Here is a 17,922-nt window from a genome sequence, read left to right as displayed (position 1 = left end):
TGAAAGTAGAGTTTGAGCTATGATTGTTGTGTGATTTTATGGTGCCATTTCTATGAAGGAGTCAGTGTATTTTATTGGAATGTGTTAGTCACACTCTGTTTTTAAAAAATTAATTTTTGTTCTAATTACATCTACATGTTCCACAGTGCTTATACATGTTACTGTCACTTTTCCCTGAAGTGATGTTTGAATAAATCATCTGCCATTGGCCATTTGGGACAAACAAATTAAGACTTTTACTTCTCTGATGTTTTATGATACAATTTGTGTTTGTTTGTAACTGAAGAAAGTATTGGTTATATTGCTTGATACTCTTTAAAAAAAATTAACGATTGCCTGTCAAGTTTCGATGATTTTAGTTTTAATAGGGTTTTCCGGAAGAGTGTTCTTTATAATGTACTCAATGTAAATATATGTGTCACAACGCAGTGGAGTCAAGCGCTCTTCGATTTTTAGCATATTGAGGTGGTATCAGCCTAAAGTTTGTTTATTTTGTCTTGTCTTCCCCCCCCCCATATTAAATAGTAGTCGAGATAGAAGAGATGGGGATCATTTGGCATTAGAGGTAGAATTAGCGAGAGAAAAAAATGTCCTCTAATGTTTGGTTACTCTCAAAGCTTGGTTGTCCTTGAAAACTGCAGATTTACCATTCTTGTGCCTTTGATCAACATTTTTCAGTAAAATCCACGTTGGTTTCTTTGATTTCTATATTTTGACGAGTGCCTGATTTCACCGCGATGCGTCATATTTTACGTTCTTGGTCGGTATCTTAATCTTTTTTTTTTCTTTATGGAGTAGGAGTAGGCCGTGTGGAAAATACCACCCTTTTCCTGATCCATACAGAAAATGCTTGAGTCTCTTGTTTGGGCTTCTGTTACCGCCCTACTAATGTTTACTAAAAATTTTAAGTGATCAATATTTTTTAAGGACAAAAGTGTCTCCGAGTATTATTCATCAACTTTGTTGCTGATATTTGTGATTTCGACAGAAGGGAATGTTCAGTAAATGACTTCTTAATAATAATAACGTTGTTGATTAATAAACTATCCTGACCCATCCTATCAGTTATAATTTGGTCGTGTTGTTCTCCCTTAGTCTAGTTAACACTTAAGTTTTCGTTTTCTGACTTTAACACTCACACACACGCACGCACACACACACACACACACACACACACACACACACACACACACAGACACTCACATACACACGCACACACACTTTATTTGTGTCACAATGCAGTGGAATCAGGTATTCACTAATTTTCAGACATATATGGAGTTATTGGTATTATCTTAAAGCCTGTTCAATTTCCTTCCTTTAGATGAAACAATACTCGTTTGTCTTGAAAAGAAGTCGAGATATTTACGATTGAAGGAGGTGGGTGTCATGTGGTGTCAGAGGTAAAATTAGTAAGAAAATGGCTGGCTAAGCTAAAGTGTTTTAGAAACTCTTAGGAACTGAAAATTTACATTTTTGTCTGCCTTTGATCGTTTTATTTTTCTCTTCTTTTTTTTTTTTTAAATAAGTAAAATCCACGCACAAATTGGTTACCAAAACAAATTGATAAAAAATGCAAAACAAGCAGAAAAATATCAGTTTCTCCGATTCCATTATATTTTGACAGGTGCCTGATTTCACCACGCTGCCGTGCATATTTTGTGTATGTGTGGTGAAAGAAAACCCCAACAAAACAGCAATGGCCTGTTCTTTCATCTTCGTCTCACCAGCTCTGGGCAGGAATTATTATATTATAAGCAGTTCTGATGTCAGCTTGTGTGTTGCGGTATGATTTTAGATGTGGAAAAAGCACCTGTTCAAATGAACATAAAGTTGGGCGCGATTTCTCCTGACTCTGGCTGCTCTAGAAAGTTCCTCAAAATAACCCTATTTAGATTTCCTCTTTGACATTGCACTACAGGATGATGTAAATCAGCGACAAGTTTCCAACCAGAATACATGATCTTAGTTCTTGTGGTCATCTGCGTTACTTGCACTCGATACGCTGAATGTGAGATTTTTAAATTTTTTTTTTCTTCTGAATGTGAGATTTAAAAAAAATAATTTTAAACCCTGCAACTGCGTAAGGTCATAATTATGAGCGCGCTGGACACAGTAATAAACATTTTTCAGTTTGATAGCATTGAGTTTTGAACTGTGCCCGGGTTGAGGCACAGGCACACACATACACGCACACACACACGCGCGCGCGCTCGCGTGCGCATCTGACCTCAGCACACACACACGCACACAAAAATGTCTCATGCAGTCCATTTTCTAAATGATCTAACTTACATGGATGGAGCCGGAAAACAAACTGGAATTCAAAACGAACTCGGGCTCAACGTAGGCTATAGAGAAGAATTGCTCCCTTTTTTTAATTTTTAAAGAGAATCAACAAAATACGAGCTCGTATTTACCGAAAATCTAAAACATGCAAACGTGGATTAAATGAAGTCGTTTGCAGAACAAACACAACCCACGCTGATGTGGTTGGTCGTATTTTTCTCCCGCAGCAAACATTGTCGACTCTATTCCAAGGGACCGTCGATGGCCGTGCAATGCACCATGGAACATTACACATTTGCCGCTTATCATCATACAGGCTACTACACACGGGTGGTTGGGGGATGTCTACTTCTTCACTTTCCCTTTGTTGTTTCTGTCTTTCTTTCTTCCCTGCTCTAAATGACCATCATTTGTCTTTCTATCTTACTTTCTTCCCTGCAATAAATGACCATAATTTGTCTTTCTATCTTACTCTCTCCCCTGCATTAAATGACCATCATTTGTCTTTCTGTCTTTCTTTCTTCCCTGCATTAAATGGCCATCATTTGTCTTTCTGTCTTACTTTCTTCCCTGCACTAAATGACCATCATTTGTCTTTCTATCTTACTTTCTTCCCTGCATTAAATGACCATCATTTGTCTTTCTGTCTTTCTTTCTTCCCTGCACTAAATGACCATCATTTGTCTTTCTGTCTTACTTTCTTCCCTGCACTAAATGACCATTATTTGTCTTTCTATCTTACTTTCTTCCCTGCATTAAATGACCATCATTTGTCTTTCTATCTTACTTTCTCCCCTGCATTAAATGACCATCATTTGTCTTTCTGTCTTTCTTTCTTCCCTGCACTAAATGACCATCATTGTGTCGATGTGCTTCTCTTTACTCAAACTATTTATTATTATTATTATTATTTTTATTTATTTATTTATTTATTTATTTTTTTTTTTTGGGGGGGGGGGGGGGGCTCGTATATTTGGGCCCTATATCAAACACTACCCTTTGACTTGAGGGCATAATACATAGATTCACAGCAATATATAATTTACAGTAAATTTTCCTACACATCGCTGATGATGAGGCAGCGACACCGCCCTACCTCAACGTTTCAGTATGACAACGTTAACTCCCCCCCCCCCCAAAAAGTAATAAAATAAAATACAATAAAAAGCCGTCTAGACATCACCGCTTGCGTCTTGAAACGTACATGTATTTACGCGTCTATTGGATCAATCGTGTATCCAAAGGCGTACAGTAAAGTAAAGTGTGGCGTTGATGAAAATGTATATCTTTATAGGTGTATACACTGTAGTGAAAAATCATCTTACATTTTTCAGACCAATTTTAAGCGAACATCAAAGAAAAACATTGTCGGGATCTTATTTTTTGCAGTGGCCTTCAATAACAGTAACAGGTTTTTTCGTTGTTCTATTTGTCATCCGACTTTTTGACCCACGTGAAAAGACCTGAAAATATTAAACTGAGATACTTGAATTATTGTTTTTATTCCGTTCTTTTTAAAAACCGGGGCCAAATTGCAAGTAGTTGGTAAAGTATTTCCAAATTGGTGGGCTATTCCAAGGTTTACTCTAAATCTGAGAAATCATTTTTTTAATTTGCTCTTTCCCTGTTTTGTGTTTAGCAGGGTGAAAAAAAATTGACCTCCGCCCCCCCCCCCCAATAAAAACAACCTCATCCTCCTCCTCCTCCTCCTCCTCCTCATCATCATCATCGCCATTATCATCATCATCATCATCATCCTCATCATCCTCATCATCATCATCATCATCATCATCATCATCATCATCATCATCATCAATAACTACAACAACAAAAGACCAAACAAAAAGCAAAGAAAAAACACAACAAAAATAAACCCAACTAATCAAACACAACCCCCCCCCCCCATAAAAAAGACAAAACTAACACCTTTATATGTGCACCGACACTTGTGACACAGTACTTATCTCTGAGGTAACAATGCAGGAGAGTCTAGCTGGTATTCTCATCTTGTAGCTTGTGACAGTGGGTGGTTGGCGTGTGCTCTTGTGTGGTTTGCTCCTTCTTGTCTATCAAACATCTATCGTCTTTATCTCCCCTTCTTCTTTTCTATCAAACATCTATCGTCTTTATCTCCCCTTCTTCTTTTCTATCAAACATCTATCGTCTTTATCTCCCCCTCCTTCTTTTTTTGTGTTTGTAACACTTCTAATCTTCGGCACTATTAAGACCTTATCGTGTTGCAAGTGCCGTAACTCTCTTACGAAAAAAAAGTTCGAGAGAACGACCTGGTGTCTGTAGTACTGCTGTGGTGTGGCGGGCGGGCGCTTCGCTCTCGCACCCAGGAGACCCGGGTTTGATTCCCCGAGTGGGGAGGACATTTTTAACAAGTTACTTGGGCTTTCTGCTGGGAAATATCCCTCTTTCGACAAACTACAAATGTTAAATAACGTCGACGATTTTCAGCTTAGAGTAAGTAGTTTCAACACAGGGATTACAGGGCTAGCTCACTACACACGACCAAAACTTCATGGGTGGTTGGCGGACGCTCTGATACTTTTTGGTTTGCTCCTTCTTTCCGATCAAACATCTATCGCCCCTCTCCCCCGGTTTTCTACTTTTCCATATTCTAAATCTCTCTCCCTTCTTTTCTTTATACATTGGAAAAGTTACGCACTAGTAACACCTCTAACCTTCGGCATTTACGAGACCAATTTGTGTTGCAAGTACCGATAAACTCCAACTAAAACAAAACTAAACGATCACGCCTCGAACATCCCCACCTAGTGACTGAAGTGAAACAGAGACGTGAAGCTCGGTGTGAGGGGAATAGGCCTGGACCAGGAAAGAGTTGACTTGCATGAAACAGTTTTATTTGAATTTTAGCTTTATGTTTTTTGTTTTAGTAGAGGTTTTTACGGCGCTCGCAACTGCATAAGGTCATATGAGCGCAAAGGGGTGGATGTCAACAGAGAAGTCTTTACACAGGGAATCAGGCTTACTCTGCTCACCTCTCTAGTTTCAGCAGCACAAAGTCAGCTTCGACTATCAAGGCACCCCGGAAATAGCGGGTCACAAGAGTGTGACAAACATAAAAAAGTAGAGGAAAATGGCGATAGTAAGGATAAGGGAGAAAAAAAAGTAGCAGTTCCCTTTTGCAGTTCAGGCACAGTTCTTCTAGCATCTGCGTTTGTCGCGCCGCGATTTTTTGCATTTCTTTGTCCGTGAATCGCGGCCGCGATTTTTGCATTTTTCAAAAAGAAAAGGCTACTTCATAACATGGACGTGTATATTGATAATTTTAAGGAGTCCATGTATAGTTATTTTCACCTGAAGAATACAAATAAGTACATTAAATACTATTTATTATATTGCTGTTTGTCTTTTATTTCCCCCTCTTTTGTTGGTTTGTTAATTTTTCGTATCTATTGGTGCGTATGTTTATATAGCGTAATGTCATTTAATTTGATGTTCCCACATTAAAATATTTTAAAAAGTGTTATGTTAGAGCGTTTCTTCACTAAAACCGAACACAGACACTGACAGGCCCCTTGTGTGTGATTTCATAATTTACATGTAATATCCTGTACTTTTTCTTGAATTAAACACATTTAGGGTTAAAACGGCCAATCTTCGGATAGGTGGACACACGCCCTTATTTGTTACTTTTTGCGGTTGTTTGTGTGCTGTTCTTATTTTGATTTCATTCTGTTGTGAAACCTTTATTTTTCACGTTTTAACACTCTGTGTCTACAAATAATATTCTGGATGCTTAAAACAGAGCACAAGAAATTCTGGAGCTGTAGATTAAGTTACCTCTATCAATATTACATGTACGTCGTCACAGCTAGTTGAAAGCTTGAAAATTAATGGCATTTTTTTTTTGCCATTTTTGAGGCAATTTTAGGCAACTTTTGGACAAAAAATGGCAACCAACGCAGATGCTAGACAGTTGGTCGCTTTTAAGGACGAGCGGGCTAACCCAGATTTCGGGGTTTTCGAGAAATATTGACCTTCACTATAGGAGAAGTTTGGTTTCATAGGTGTGTATATTTGTTTGGTTATAGAGAAAACTTTCCTCGTCTTTTAAAGAAACTGAAAAAGGGGCAAAAACTTTACTTTCGATTTTCTCGAAATATCGTTTTTCGGGATAGCCCCCTTGTGCTTAAAAAAAAAAGCGACCAGCTATGAGCATGACATTGATGAATCAGCCCATCTACAATTCTACTGTGCATAACCCTTTGTGAATGGCCTAAAGACACGTCAGTTTTGTTAGTTTTAGAAGAGGTTTTAAGGCGCTCGCAACTGCATAAGGTCATATGAGCGCCAAGGGGTGGATGTCGACAGAAAAGTTCTTTCAGGGAATCAAACTTACTCTGCTCACCTTTCTAGCTTCTCCAGAACAAAGTCTGCTTCGACTATCAAGGCACCCCGGTAATAGCGGGTCACAAGAGTGTGAGACACACACAAAAGAAGTACATGTAGAGGAAAATGACGACAGTGAGGATTGGGAAAGAAAAAGCAACAGTTCCCTGTTGTAGTTCAGGCACAGTTATGAGCATGACATTGTTAGATCAGCCCATTTACAATTCTACTGTGCATTAGAACGAGAAATGTCCCCCTTTTGGGAAGAGACACTTCAGTCAGTGGCACCGTCCCAGGGGGGAGGGGGGGGCGCTCAGTTTGCACAGTTGGTATCATGCTGAGACTGCAGAGCGTGTGGCCCTGGTTCGACCCCCAGAACGAGCGTTCTTGAACTCGGGTTACTTTGTGGGGTTTTCAAGGTGTTCGACGCATTAATTTAGCTTGGTCCTATCGGAGGCGGACGTTGAATTCGGAAGTTCCCGCCTTATAAACAACCTAACTGTGTCGATAGGGGCGTTAAACCCACACTCTTTCACTCAATGTAACCTGGAACATAACACAACTAAATGGACACCCGATTGGAAGTCGAAAGATTGAACACATCAAGGTTCGAATCAGTCTATCCTGTCCAAACTGGTCACGTCACTTAAAAGGTTCCATTTTTCAACTCCCACCCAAAGACAAAATAATACCCCCCCCCCCCCCCCGAAAAAAACCCAAAACAGAAATAAATCCCACAAAAAACAATATAAAAACACAGACAAACTCAATTTTTACATAAAATATTTTAGTCAAGACCAATGAAATAATGGGAGTTCAAAACAATAACAAAACAACATTCTGAAGTTAACATGTGTATAAGAATGATCATAATTATACTATATAATATATATATATATAAATATTATACACACTGGGATGAACATCACGTCATTAAAGAGAGGGCCGAACCACCTCGGGGTGACAACAAAACAATACTCCAATAGCACATAATGCTAGATGAAATTCTTTTGTAGTTAGACCATATTCAAAATCATATTGCAAGCTACGCAAATGCCCATAGACAAATTATATTAATTTTTTTTAACGTAAATGTTATTCGATGGTACCTCAGTGAAATTATGAAGCTTTATTTTAACTATTAATGCATCATACACTGATACATCAACACAATAAAATTATAATAAACGCCATTTAAAAAGATGTGCTGATAAAGCGCGGTACGAAAAGTAAAACGTGATTCTTTTTTCTTTTTTTTTTTTAAAAGCAAATTCGACTACGCTTCAGATAGGTAGCCTACGAACAATTAGACAAGTTTTGATGCCAGAAGCTTGCCTGTTGCATCGGATTTTACTTTGAGTAATCTTTAACTGTGTAGCAAAAATCCTTGAAGCTACATTTTTATGAACTATTGTGTTAATACTAGATCTAGAACTAGATTCTATAAGTAAAAGTATTATGAAAAATAAAAGAAGTGTAATTCATATAAGCAATCTCAATGGAAATTATTAATCTAATTATGCAAATATGTTTGCCAGTACTGTATATGTATGATTGCTGTCTGTAAGACTGAATATAATGAAGTATTTGATGGTGACCGCGCGTGAAGAGGTGTCTCAGAAGTGTCTACAGCTTTGAAAACGTTCCTAGCATCAAAAGAAACGTTGAAAGGTCATGATACAGCACTCTTTCTCTATCTCTCACAATCCCAACCGGTCACTTCTGGTCTCTGTTTGTTTTCTTGAGCAACATTAACCCTGTCCGTACGCCCTGAAGGCATGTTGTACCCCCGGGGTTGCATTCCTCACATTTTAGAATACTTCTAGTGCGAAGGTCTCTTTGAAACTTTCAGTATTTTTCAAAAAATGATTTTGACAGACTTGTACAGTCGAGCAGTCTTACAACAATGCTGCTCTCAGATGGTTTTATTTTTTATCTGCTTGAGCCAAGCTAAAATTCTTCTTTTTTTTAAAAGCTGAAACTGAGAACGAAACGACAGGGCCTAGTAGAAAGTGTCTGTAACAGACATGTACAATGCATATCATGTCATGACAATTTCGCATTGGCAGGCATATCATGTTGTGATGATTTACCACTGTCAGGCCTGCACACTACATTGAAACCCTAAGTGGAAAAGTTGGAGAGGCACGTTAGGATCTGAGAAAGAAACACGCGAACAGGATAAAACACTTTACATGAAGCAGTAACAACTCATGCAAGGCAGCTGTAAGACGGTGGTGATGAATGGAAACACATTTTTTGGCAGGTCTGAGGGACACACTCATAGACCTAACATACACAGACGTCATGTGAACAGAATTTGCAAGAAATTTAACCAAATATGATTTATCGTGGTAGCAGTAATTCTATTATTTGCATCTACTGTTTCATCTAAGCTTCTTTTTTTGACATTACCCCCCCCCCTCGACATAAAGAAAACAGTGGCCCTTGCTTCCTCAGCTCAACAACAAAACAACAGGGACAGAGTGGCGGAATAACAATTACGTCAAACAGACTATTCTCATTCTCCATGACAAAAACAAATAACAGGAGTACTTTCGATCACCTACCTGCCCAATACTTCTCCAAGCTAAAATTGAAAGAGAAAAGAATGATTTAATATTTTAGAAATATTCAAATGTAATTATATTGTTTAACTGACATGCATTTGCAATTAGGAAAAGTCTCAAACCCCAGGAAATCCCCCCCCCTCCCTTTATTCCCCGTTTCTTACAAGAAGATTTAGTCGCAACAACTGTCGGGGTTACGGAGAGAAGGAACAGACAAAGCAAGAGCCTTTCCTGCTGTGTCTCTGAAGTTCTGGATAAAAAAAAAAAAGAATTTCTCATCAAACAATTTCACTAATAACGCACAAACATTTGTCAACATCACACACACACAAACACCCCCACCCCCACCCCCACCCCCACACATACACACAAACACACACACACACAAAGGCTAATTATACAAACCGACCAGTTAGAAAAATAAAAATGTTCAAAAACACTCTGAAGCATTATTAACAATCTCACATTATACAGCACTGGAATGTTACATCACTAGACTACTACAAACATAAGGGAGACTAAAAAAATCTAGCTTTTGCAATGGGAGATTTCTGTATTCTTCTCAAAGAGACTTTCCATCTAACCCCAACTCTGTTTTATGTTAAACAGGTCATGTACAGAGAACATTATAATAAGACGACAATCACTATCAGTCTAAGATCAGACTTATGACTAAACGAAAAAAAAAATCCCAATAAAACAAACAAACAAACAAAAACATCACAAGACTTCATCAGCAGAAAAACAATTGACACCGGTTTTCACATAATACGATTGGCAAGAAAATTAATAATAAAAAAACAAAAAAAAACCCCAACAACAAAAAAACCTGGGTGTAACTCTGTAACTCCTTACCTTTACATTCGACTTGTATTCAGTCAAAATAACACCGGCTCATTAAAACGAAATGTAAAATCGCAGGCATGCAATGTACACGTAAGCCAGCAAGATGCGTAAAAATAACATGATATCACAAAAAAAGTACACTCGGGCATGGTTTATCTGATAGACAACAAAAGTCGACGCGACGAGATTCAGGTAACAAAATGAACGGGAAACAGTTCAGACATTACATACACGTCGATCCATCGTGCTCACCCACGACACAAGAGTAATGATGGAAACAATACACATAGATGTATATATTATATATTATTTCATACACTGTTCGCTCAAAAGCTAGAAAATCATTTCGCACTTGTAGTACAAGCTATTAAAGTTATTTAGTATGTAGCTTGATTTCATGTATATATTTTTAAAAAATTCAATTTGAAGGTGCGTCTCCATTTCAACACCTGAGAATTGAAACAATTATTAACAACACATAGTTTAAAAATTTCGTAAAACGTTTCTGTTCAGCTGTAAGAATAAGACACCGGGGATGGGCTAAAAAAACCAGTTGTAGAATTTCTCGTTAAATCTCATACTTCGTCACAAGTGAGCAGGTCCTCTGCGTTTAGCGCAAATAACATCATGAAGCATTTTGAAGGTTCAAATTGAAGGAGATGAACTTCAAAAACAAAAACATTCATATCTTGGCAACCGGGAGGAAAGGTGAAAACATCACTTGATGGAAATTTACAATGAAATTCTTCATAGCACATGTACGAGGCCACAAGTGACAGATAATATAATGTAACTATTTACAAAACAAATTAAATTAAAGGAAATTGATGGCACATATATCAAAATAGTACATACAATGTGACTGTACATATATATATATATATATATATATATAAATAGGAGTGTGTGTGTGTGAGTGTGTGTGTGTGTGTGTGTGTGTGTGTGTGTGTGTGTGTGTGTGTGTGTGAGAGAGAGAGACAGAGAGAGAGAGAGAGGGTGGGCAGAGAGAGAGAGAGAGAGAGAGGGGGGGGTGGGCAGAGAGAGAGAGAGAGGGGGGTGGGCAGAGAGAGAGAGAGAGAGAGATAGCGAGAGATAGATAGAGAGAGAGAGAGAGAGAGAGAGGTGGCGAGAGAGAGAGAGAGAGAGAGAGAGAGAGAGAGAGAGAGAGAGAGAGAGAGAGAGAGAGAGGGGGGGGGGGTGTCTCTCATGTCCTTGTCTTTGGGCTCATTTGTCTCCGTGCTCAGACTCAGAGGAAGCCAAACAGTATATCGCACACGTCACAACTTCATCAGTATAACAAGCAAGAACATCGCTCGAGAAACGACAGTACGCCTGGAGTCAGTATTGTCGTCTTGCCTTCACAGAGAGGACCACCATACGTTTTTCCGTAGCAAATGGAAGAAGGGAAGTAGGCCTACTAGGGTATGTAGGAAATTGCAGCTGTGATTGTGATGTCTGGCACTGTAAGTGGCAGCATTAATGTTTTTAGAAAAAGTAACAAAAAGAAAAAAAATAACAACCCCAAAACCACAAAGAAAGCAAAATTGTTACTTTTCATCCAGTTCACTGACAACACCTACTTAAAAGGGATGTCTAATTTGCAAACAATTTTGTTTTCTTCTGCAAAGGTAGTAAACTTAGATTTCTATGTTTTAACTTTCACACTCATATTATTGATACATATCCTTTTGCACATCTATATATGTAAACAGTTTCTTTACACTTGGACATAACATTACTTTCAAACGTGAAATAGAAGGATTTCCAGCCCCTACCCCCAATTCTGTACCCTCCAATATTTCTCAACGGCAGCACTTTTTATATGCCATTACATGTTTTTAAGCGGAAATTTACATTCTTGACAAATTGTACATATGTGATTTGTTTGAAAAGTGTTTTTGAAAAAAAAACAACTCCACAAGAAACTAGTATAGGCTACTTAATTAATTATGTTTCCAGAAGAAAAAAAATTGCACAATTCAAAGACAAATGTATCAATCAAGCTCACCACAATTATCAAATTAAATGGATGAAAAGGAGATTAATATAGTGCAATACAGCAACAATTTTATCACAAATGATGACCATGCACATTGCTTGACATATATTGCAGATTCATCCCAGTTCAGCCAGTTACACCATGCATAACGTTAAACAACAGAACAACGATTTTAGTTGACCGTAACATTATTTCAATCACTCAGCAGAAATATAACAGTGAACTATTGCCTATCAACAAACACGTCTCACAGATTTCGAAGATGCGCAAACATATCTGGAAAAGTCATTAAACTATTTCAACTGAACACACATAGATATGGTATATATATATATACATATGTATATCTATATATATATATATATGTATATAATATATGTTACGTGTATATATATACATGTATGTGTGTATTTATCAAAGCACTAGAGGGTGCTGACAGCAAAACTCAACTCATTCATCCATCTCACCATTTTCTCAAAGTGCTATAGTAAATTTTTGCTCTTAAAACGCTAAATTATCCTGCAGTTACTACAGTTTATAAAACCAGGCTTCCAGTCAATTTGTTATTTTGCTTAACAGTTTTCAGTCAGATTCAGTGGAGGTTTCAGTAAACCACATGAAAGTCTAACAACAGTATAGACTACAACTACAACGAAAAGGGGACAGTTGAAACCAGTGAGTAGGTTGCACACCAAATAGTCGTTTTTTAAGCACAAGGGGGCTATCCCGAAAATTGCTGTTTTGAGAAAATCGAAGGTAAAATTTGTGCCCCTTGTTCAGGTTCTTTAAAAGACAAAGAGAGTTCTCTTTATAACTAAACAAATATACACACCAACGAAACCAAACTTCTCCTATAGGTTGGGCAATATCCACTTTTGGTATTGGTCAAGATTTCTAGGAGCCCCCAAAATCTGGGTAAGCCCGCTTGTCCTTAAAAGCGACCAAATATTTCCCAACTAACCTTTATTCTTCAGCCCACAGAAAAAAGAGCTTCATACAGAAAGGACTGAGTAAACACAAAGGTCTCTTCCCCTCAGCACACTTGGGTCATTGTAAGACCCAAAACCTGGAACAAACTGAAACAGCTTCAAACAGGATTTCTTCAGCTCCACCAGGCACTTCTTATGCTACAACAGATGTGAGGAGTTGGATCACAGAAAACTGTGACGTCAAGACACTTGAGTTCACAAAGGCAGTGGATTGCGACTCCCAGTGAGTACACACCATAACATCACACAGTCGAGTCATGAAGGAGAAAGAGTAATGAGTACTTACACTTTCATAAATTTTATATGAATGAAGAAAGAAAGTGAGCCCAAAACTCACACTCCGAGGTCAACGAGAAAGAAGAAACGCACACAACATTCTGAAGACAAGACACTAAAAGAGTAAATAGGTAACACACTCACGGGTCACTAATAATAAGTAAGAGTGAGAACAGGTATGTTTTTACTTGAAAGTCACAAATGAAAATAAAAAAGGCAAATAAGAACAGAGGAATAAATGAATGAGAACAGGTATGTATTTATACTTATTACTTAAAGAGTCACAAACGAGAAAGAGAGATGAATATGAATGAACAGAGTGGGGGGGGGGATGACTTAATACGATGTACTGTAAATAACGACTGACCAACTTCTCTCCCACTCACAGAGGAACATAACGAAGGAAGAAGTTCACCGGAGAGCTTCATCCACCAGCCCCGATCACGTGATCAACCAGCCCCGATCACGTGATCAGCATGGGAACACCAACAATCAAACACCAGAGAGACTTCTACACTGTACATCACATCTCAATAGCTGTCCCAAAAGCAAATATGCATTTATGGAAATTATGATTTCATTTCTTAGTGTTTCTCCAGCACAACGATTTTCTAAACAAAGGAGAAGTTAAAATAATAATAATAATATATTACAAATAGAGCAAAAATAAGGAAACAATTCCTTCAACAACTGGCAGTGGTGTGATCAAGACAGTGGTGGATTAGAAGAAACGCACTGTGATGATGAGGTAGATGATGAGGGTAAAGAAGGGGCTGCAGGTGTAATTGATGACGACGAAGATGATGAAGATGAAGATGACGACTGCGATGATGACGGCAAAAACGCCGAGGACGAGATTGTTGATGACGGAGACGCTGGAATTGATGAAGCTGTTGATGAGTGTGCCGTCGCTGAAGATGAGGAGAAGGATGACGAAGACGACGATGATGATGTCGACGACGACGATGAGGCAGTGGGGCTTGAATCGAGGTCAAAGATTTCCTTAAGCAGCGGCATGACTTGGGAGAAGTCAGGCGTGGAATCAAACACGTACCCTCTCAAGTTGTCGCTGAAGTCTTCCACCATCTGGCAAAGGTCAGGTACCAACAGGAGGACTTTAGCCAGAAGCACCTGTAAAACACGAGGTTAAACAATGTACAAGACACTAAAACGACAAAAACCAAACCAAACCCCAACCTGGCATAAAGAGAAAAAACAAGACAGTTTTAGTTTTAGTAGAGGTTTTACGGCGCTCGCAACTGCATAAGGCCATATGAGCGCCAGAAGATTAGAGGTGTTCCAAGAGAGTAACAAACATAAAAAAGGAAGAAAGGGAGATAAGGATGATAGATGTTTGATAGGAAAGAAGAAGCAAACCACACCAGAGCACCCGCCAACCACCCATAAAACAAAGACAGGAAAGGAAACTGAGCCCTAATTCTAAATTGATATGAGAAAACATATAACATTGCTGACCAATACTTATAGAATTATTGCAGCAATTACCTAGTACAAGCCCTAGTTTGATTACATGGATGTTCTTGATCTAACGATTCATAACATACCTTGTCCTTGGGGTGGTTGTGTTTGAGCTCAATGCGCAAGGCCTCGATGAGATTTGCTTGGAGCTCTTCCACTTGTTGAGGGCAGGGGAGGCCTGGGCAGTCTGAGAGGGAGAAACAAGAAAGATGAAATGTGCTATAGACATTATTAATATTAAATAACCATAGTGCTAAAATAAAGGAGTATGGACAAAAAAGGTTCAAATTCATCATAGTCCGGCCCTGTGACATCAAACAAAAAAGCATATTATCATTACACCCACGGCACTAACGAGAGCCGGTTCCTGTGGTAAGGTTGGCAGTGCCTACGAAAATGGCCAAAATGCAAAACTGCAAGATACCATTGGAGAACAGTGTTCATGTTCTTCCAGCCCGAAAATTATCCAAAGGCCAGTGCCTCGAGTCCAAGGTCGAAGGGAAAAAAAGTGTGTAAGGTGGAAGGAGGGAGCTCGACTTTCAAAAAGTCAATTATATATCTATGATCTAACGCTCCTCTGAACTCGCAGGGATTAAGCATTGAATAAAGACATTTTTTCCGTAGCAAGTGCGCATTCCATTCATTATTCCCATGTCAGCAATCCGCAGATTGACAAAAACTAGCTCATGTATACGCCCACCAAAAACCTCCAACTCACCCTGTGTAAGTAGGACAGCCGAGAAGAGCGCGAGTTCCCCGATGGTCAAGTTGAATGTCTGCATGCGGTCAACAACAGCCATGGCGTGGCCCAGGAGGCGAGCCATCTGCTCACACACGTAGTAGGAGTTCCGGCGAAGACGCAGTTTCCCCTCCTTGGTGTCCAGCTGGATGTAGCCAGGGGTTATTAGCGAGTAGAGCTAGATGGGAGGAAGACATCAACATGACCTGATTACGCAAGGAAATACTTCAGGTGAAAGGCGATTCATTTGAACAATGTAACTTCATGTATGTGTTTGGATGTAGTTGTCGAGAAAAACGCAAAAGGTCACAGACATTTAATTTACAATAATGTAACACAACTGTGTGTGTGGGTGTAGCTGAGGCAATAACCCTAATACAGGTGAACACATTTTAAATTTACAACATTGTCATGTAACTTCGTTTTCAGATGCAGCTGTGAAGAAAGCAGTGTCAGAGAAGATAAGGCAGATGCAGGGATAGAGGCCACTAACACGCTAATATAGCTCAGGAAAGCTAAATGTGAAACATTTCATAACCAAAGATAACTGCGCATTCAGGTTAAGGTGTGAAGAAACTGAATAAGTGTAAAAGATGATCAAAGAAACTAAGAAGGAAGATTGGACAAGAAAGCAGTTGGTCTCTAAGCAGTGTTACGAAAGACTACAGGGTATCTGATTGGTAGGTTCATAAAGGCATATAGGTCGATTTCTGGAACTTGAAGGAAAATGGACCAAAAGGGGAAGTGTCAGAATCCCAGGCGCAGAGCTGGCTGATTGGAGGCCGCAAACGTTTTGAAACTAGAAGAATCCCCCCCCCCCCAAAAAAAAAACGACAACCCCTTTCCCCCTCGAAAAAAAAAATCAACATCACATAATACATAACAAAACTTAAATGACCTTGCACCCATCTTCATTCTGATAATGGACATTAAGTGTTCAGAATTCAGAACACAATGAGCATTTGAACGCATTCAAGTACGTGACAGAAACAACTATAATGTACTCTGCAAAATGAGAAACCAGAAACACATTTCAGAATGTTTGATAAGAAAGGAGCAAGCACACCACGCCAGAGCTCGCGGCCACCCACCCATATGAGAAACAAGAGATTATTGTAGACGTTTGATAAGAAAGGAGCAAGCACATCGCGCCAGAGCCCGCCGCCAACCACCCACATCCTATCTGAGCTGACTCACCGCCAGATGAACCACCATGAAGCCGTTCCGCTTCATCAGCATGATCTGGTCCCGCATGCTGAGCGCGGTGAAGCCTGGGATCTTCTTGGCAAACCGGACGCTTCCCTCCATCACGGGGATGGTCAGCTGCTGGAACCGGCGGAAGATTCCCAGGGAGAAGAACTGGTCAGTGGTCAGTGCCTCCAGGACCTCCGGGGGGTCGACCAGCTGTGGGCAGTGACGGAGACAGGACTTTAATTTACATATTAAAATTTTACATCTTATATTATTGTACATTGAAAAAAATTACAATACTTTGGCCACTTAAAAGACGAGACCATTGAGAAAGAAGTGCTTAAAGGAAGGATGTGGGGAAGTTTAGTTTTAGTTAGAGTTTTACGGCACTTGCAACAAGATAAGGTCATAAACGTGCTGAAGAATAGATTTGTGTTACAACAGAGTAACAAACACATTAAAGAAGGAGGGGAGAAAAGGACGACAGATGTTTGAATAGGAAAGAAGGAGCAAATCACACTAGAGCACCAGCCAACCAACCACGATATGGCGCAAAAGAGCCAGGAGAAGACAAAAAGCAACATGGATGGACAACATTAAAACATGGATAGACTGGGTATAGCAGAATGTGCAACGCAGCTCGCGATCGGGAAGGATGGAGGGTCATTTCATCCTCTGAGTCAGAGGTATCCAGGTATATTATATTATTATATCATGCGTATATCAGAGCTAGCTTTTGAAAGGCGGATTTCAACTACACTAAATGAAATTTATAGACATATACGACATACATATCAGCCAGTAAGGTCTTTGAGTCAGGAAAAGAACATCGACACGATAAGAACCATAAAGACAAAAATAACGGAGGGAAATGGCAGAAATCAAAGTTATGATTAGCAACTTCCAAACGCTTCAGAAGATCACACGCACACACATTGCACTGTACAAATTCACACACATCCACACGGACTACCCATGCACACCACATTACACTATTCCATACATTCACACAAACACACACACACGCACATACACACAGACTACCAATGCACACCACATTACACAATACAATCCACTTACACACACACACACACACAAACACACACACACGTGCACACACGCGCGCGCACGCACACATCCACACAAACACACACACACACACACACACACACACACATATAT

General features: G+C 39.3%; 1 protein-coding gene across 1 annotated transcript in view; it reads right to left on the bottom strand.

Annotated features, from left to right (window-relative positions):
• Positions 1-12,980: 12,980 nt before the first annotated feature.
• The window catches only part of LOC101858461 (ecdysone-induced protein 75B), a gene marked incomplete at its 5' end in the record, with an annotated part of 12,892 nt that continues 7,950 nt past the window's right edge, over positions 12,981-17,922 (bottom strand). Inside the window, 4 exons of the mRNA XM_035973511.1 lie at positions 12,981-14,462; positions 14,897-15,150; positions 15,382-15,727; positions 16,747-16,953. Coding sequence (XP_035829404.1) covers positions 14,037-14,462; positions 14,897-15,150; positions 15,382-15,727; positions 16,747-16,953 — 1,233 coding nt within the window. The remainder of the gene's footprint in view (positions 14,463-14,896; positions 15,151-15,381; positions 15,728-16,746; positions 16,954-17,922) is intronic.

Source organism: Aplysia californica, unplaced genomic scaffold, assembly GCF_000002075.1.
Source record: "Aplysia californica isolate F4 #8 unplaced genomic scaffold, AplCal3.0 scaffold01334, whole genome shotgun sequence".
Classification (NCBI taxonomy): Eukaryota; Metazoa; Mollusca; class Gastropoda; order Aplysiida; family Aplysiidae; genus Aplysia; species Aplysia californica.
This window is presented reverse-complemented; position numbering and strand designations above follow the sequence as displayed.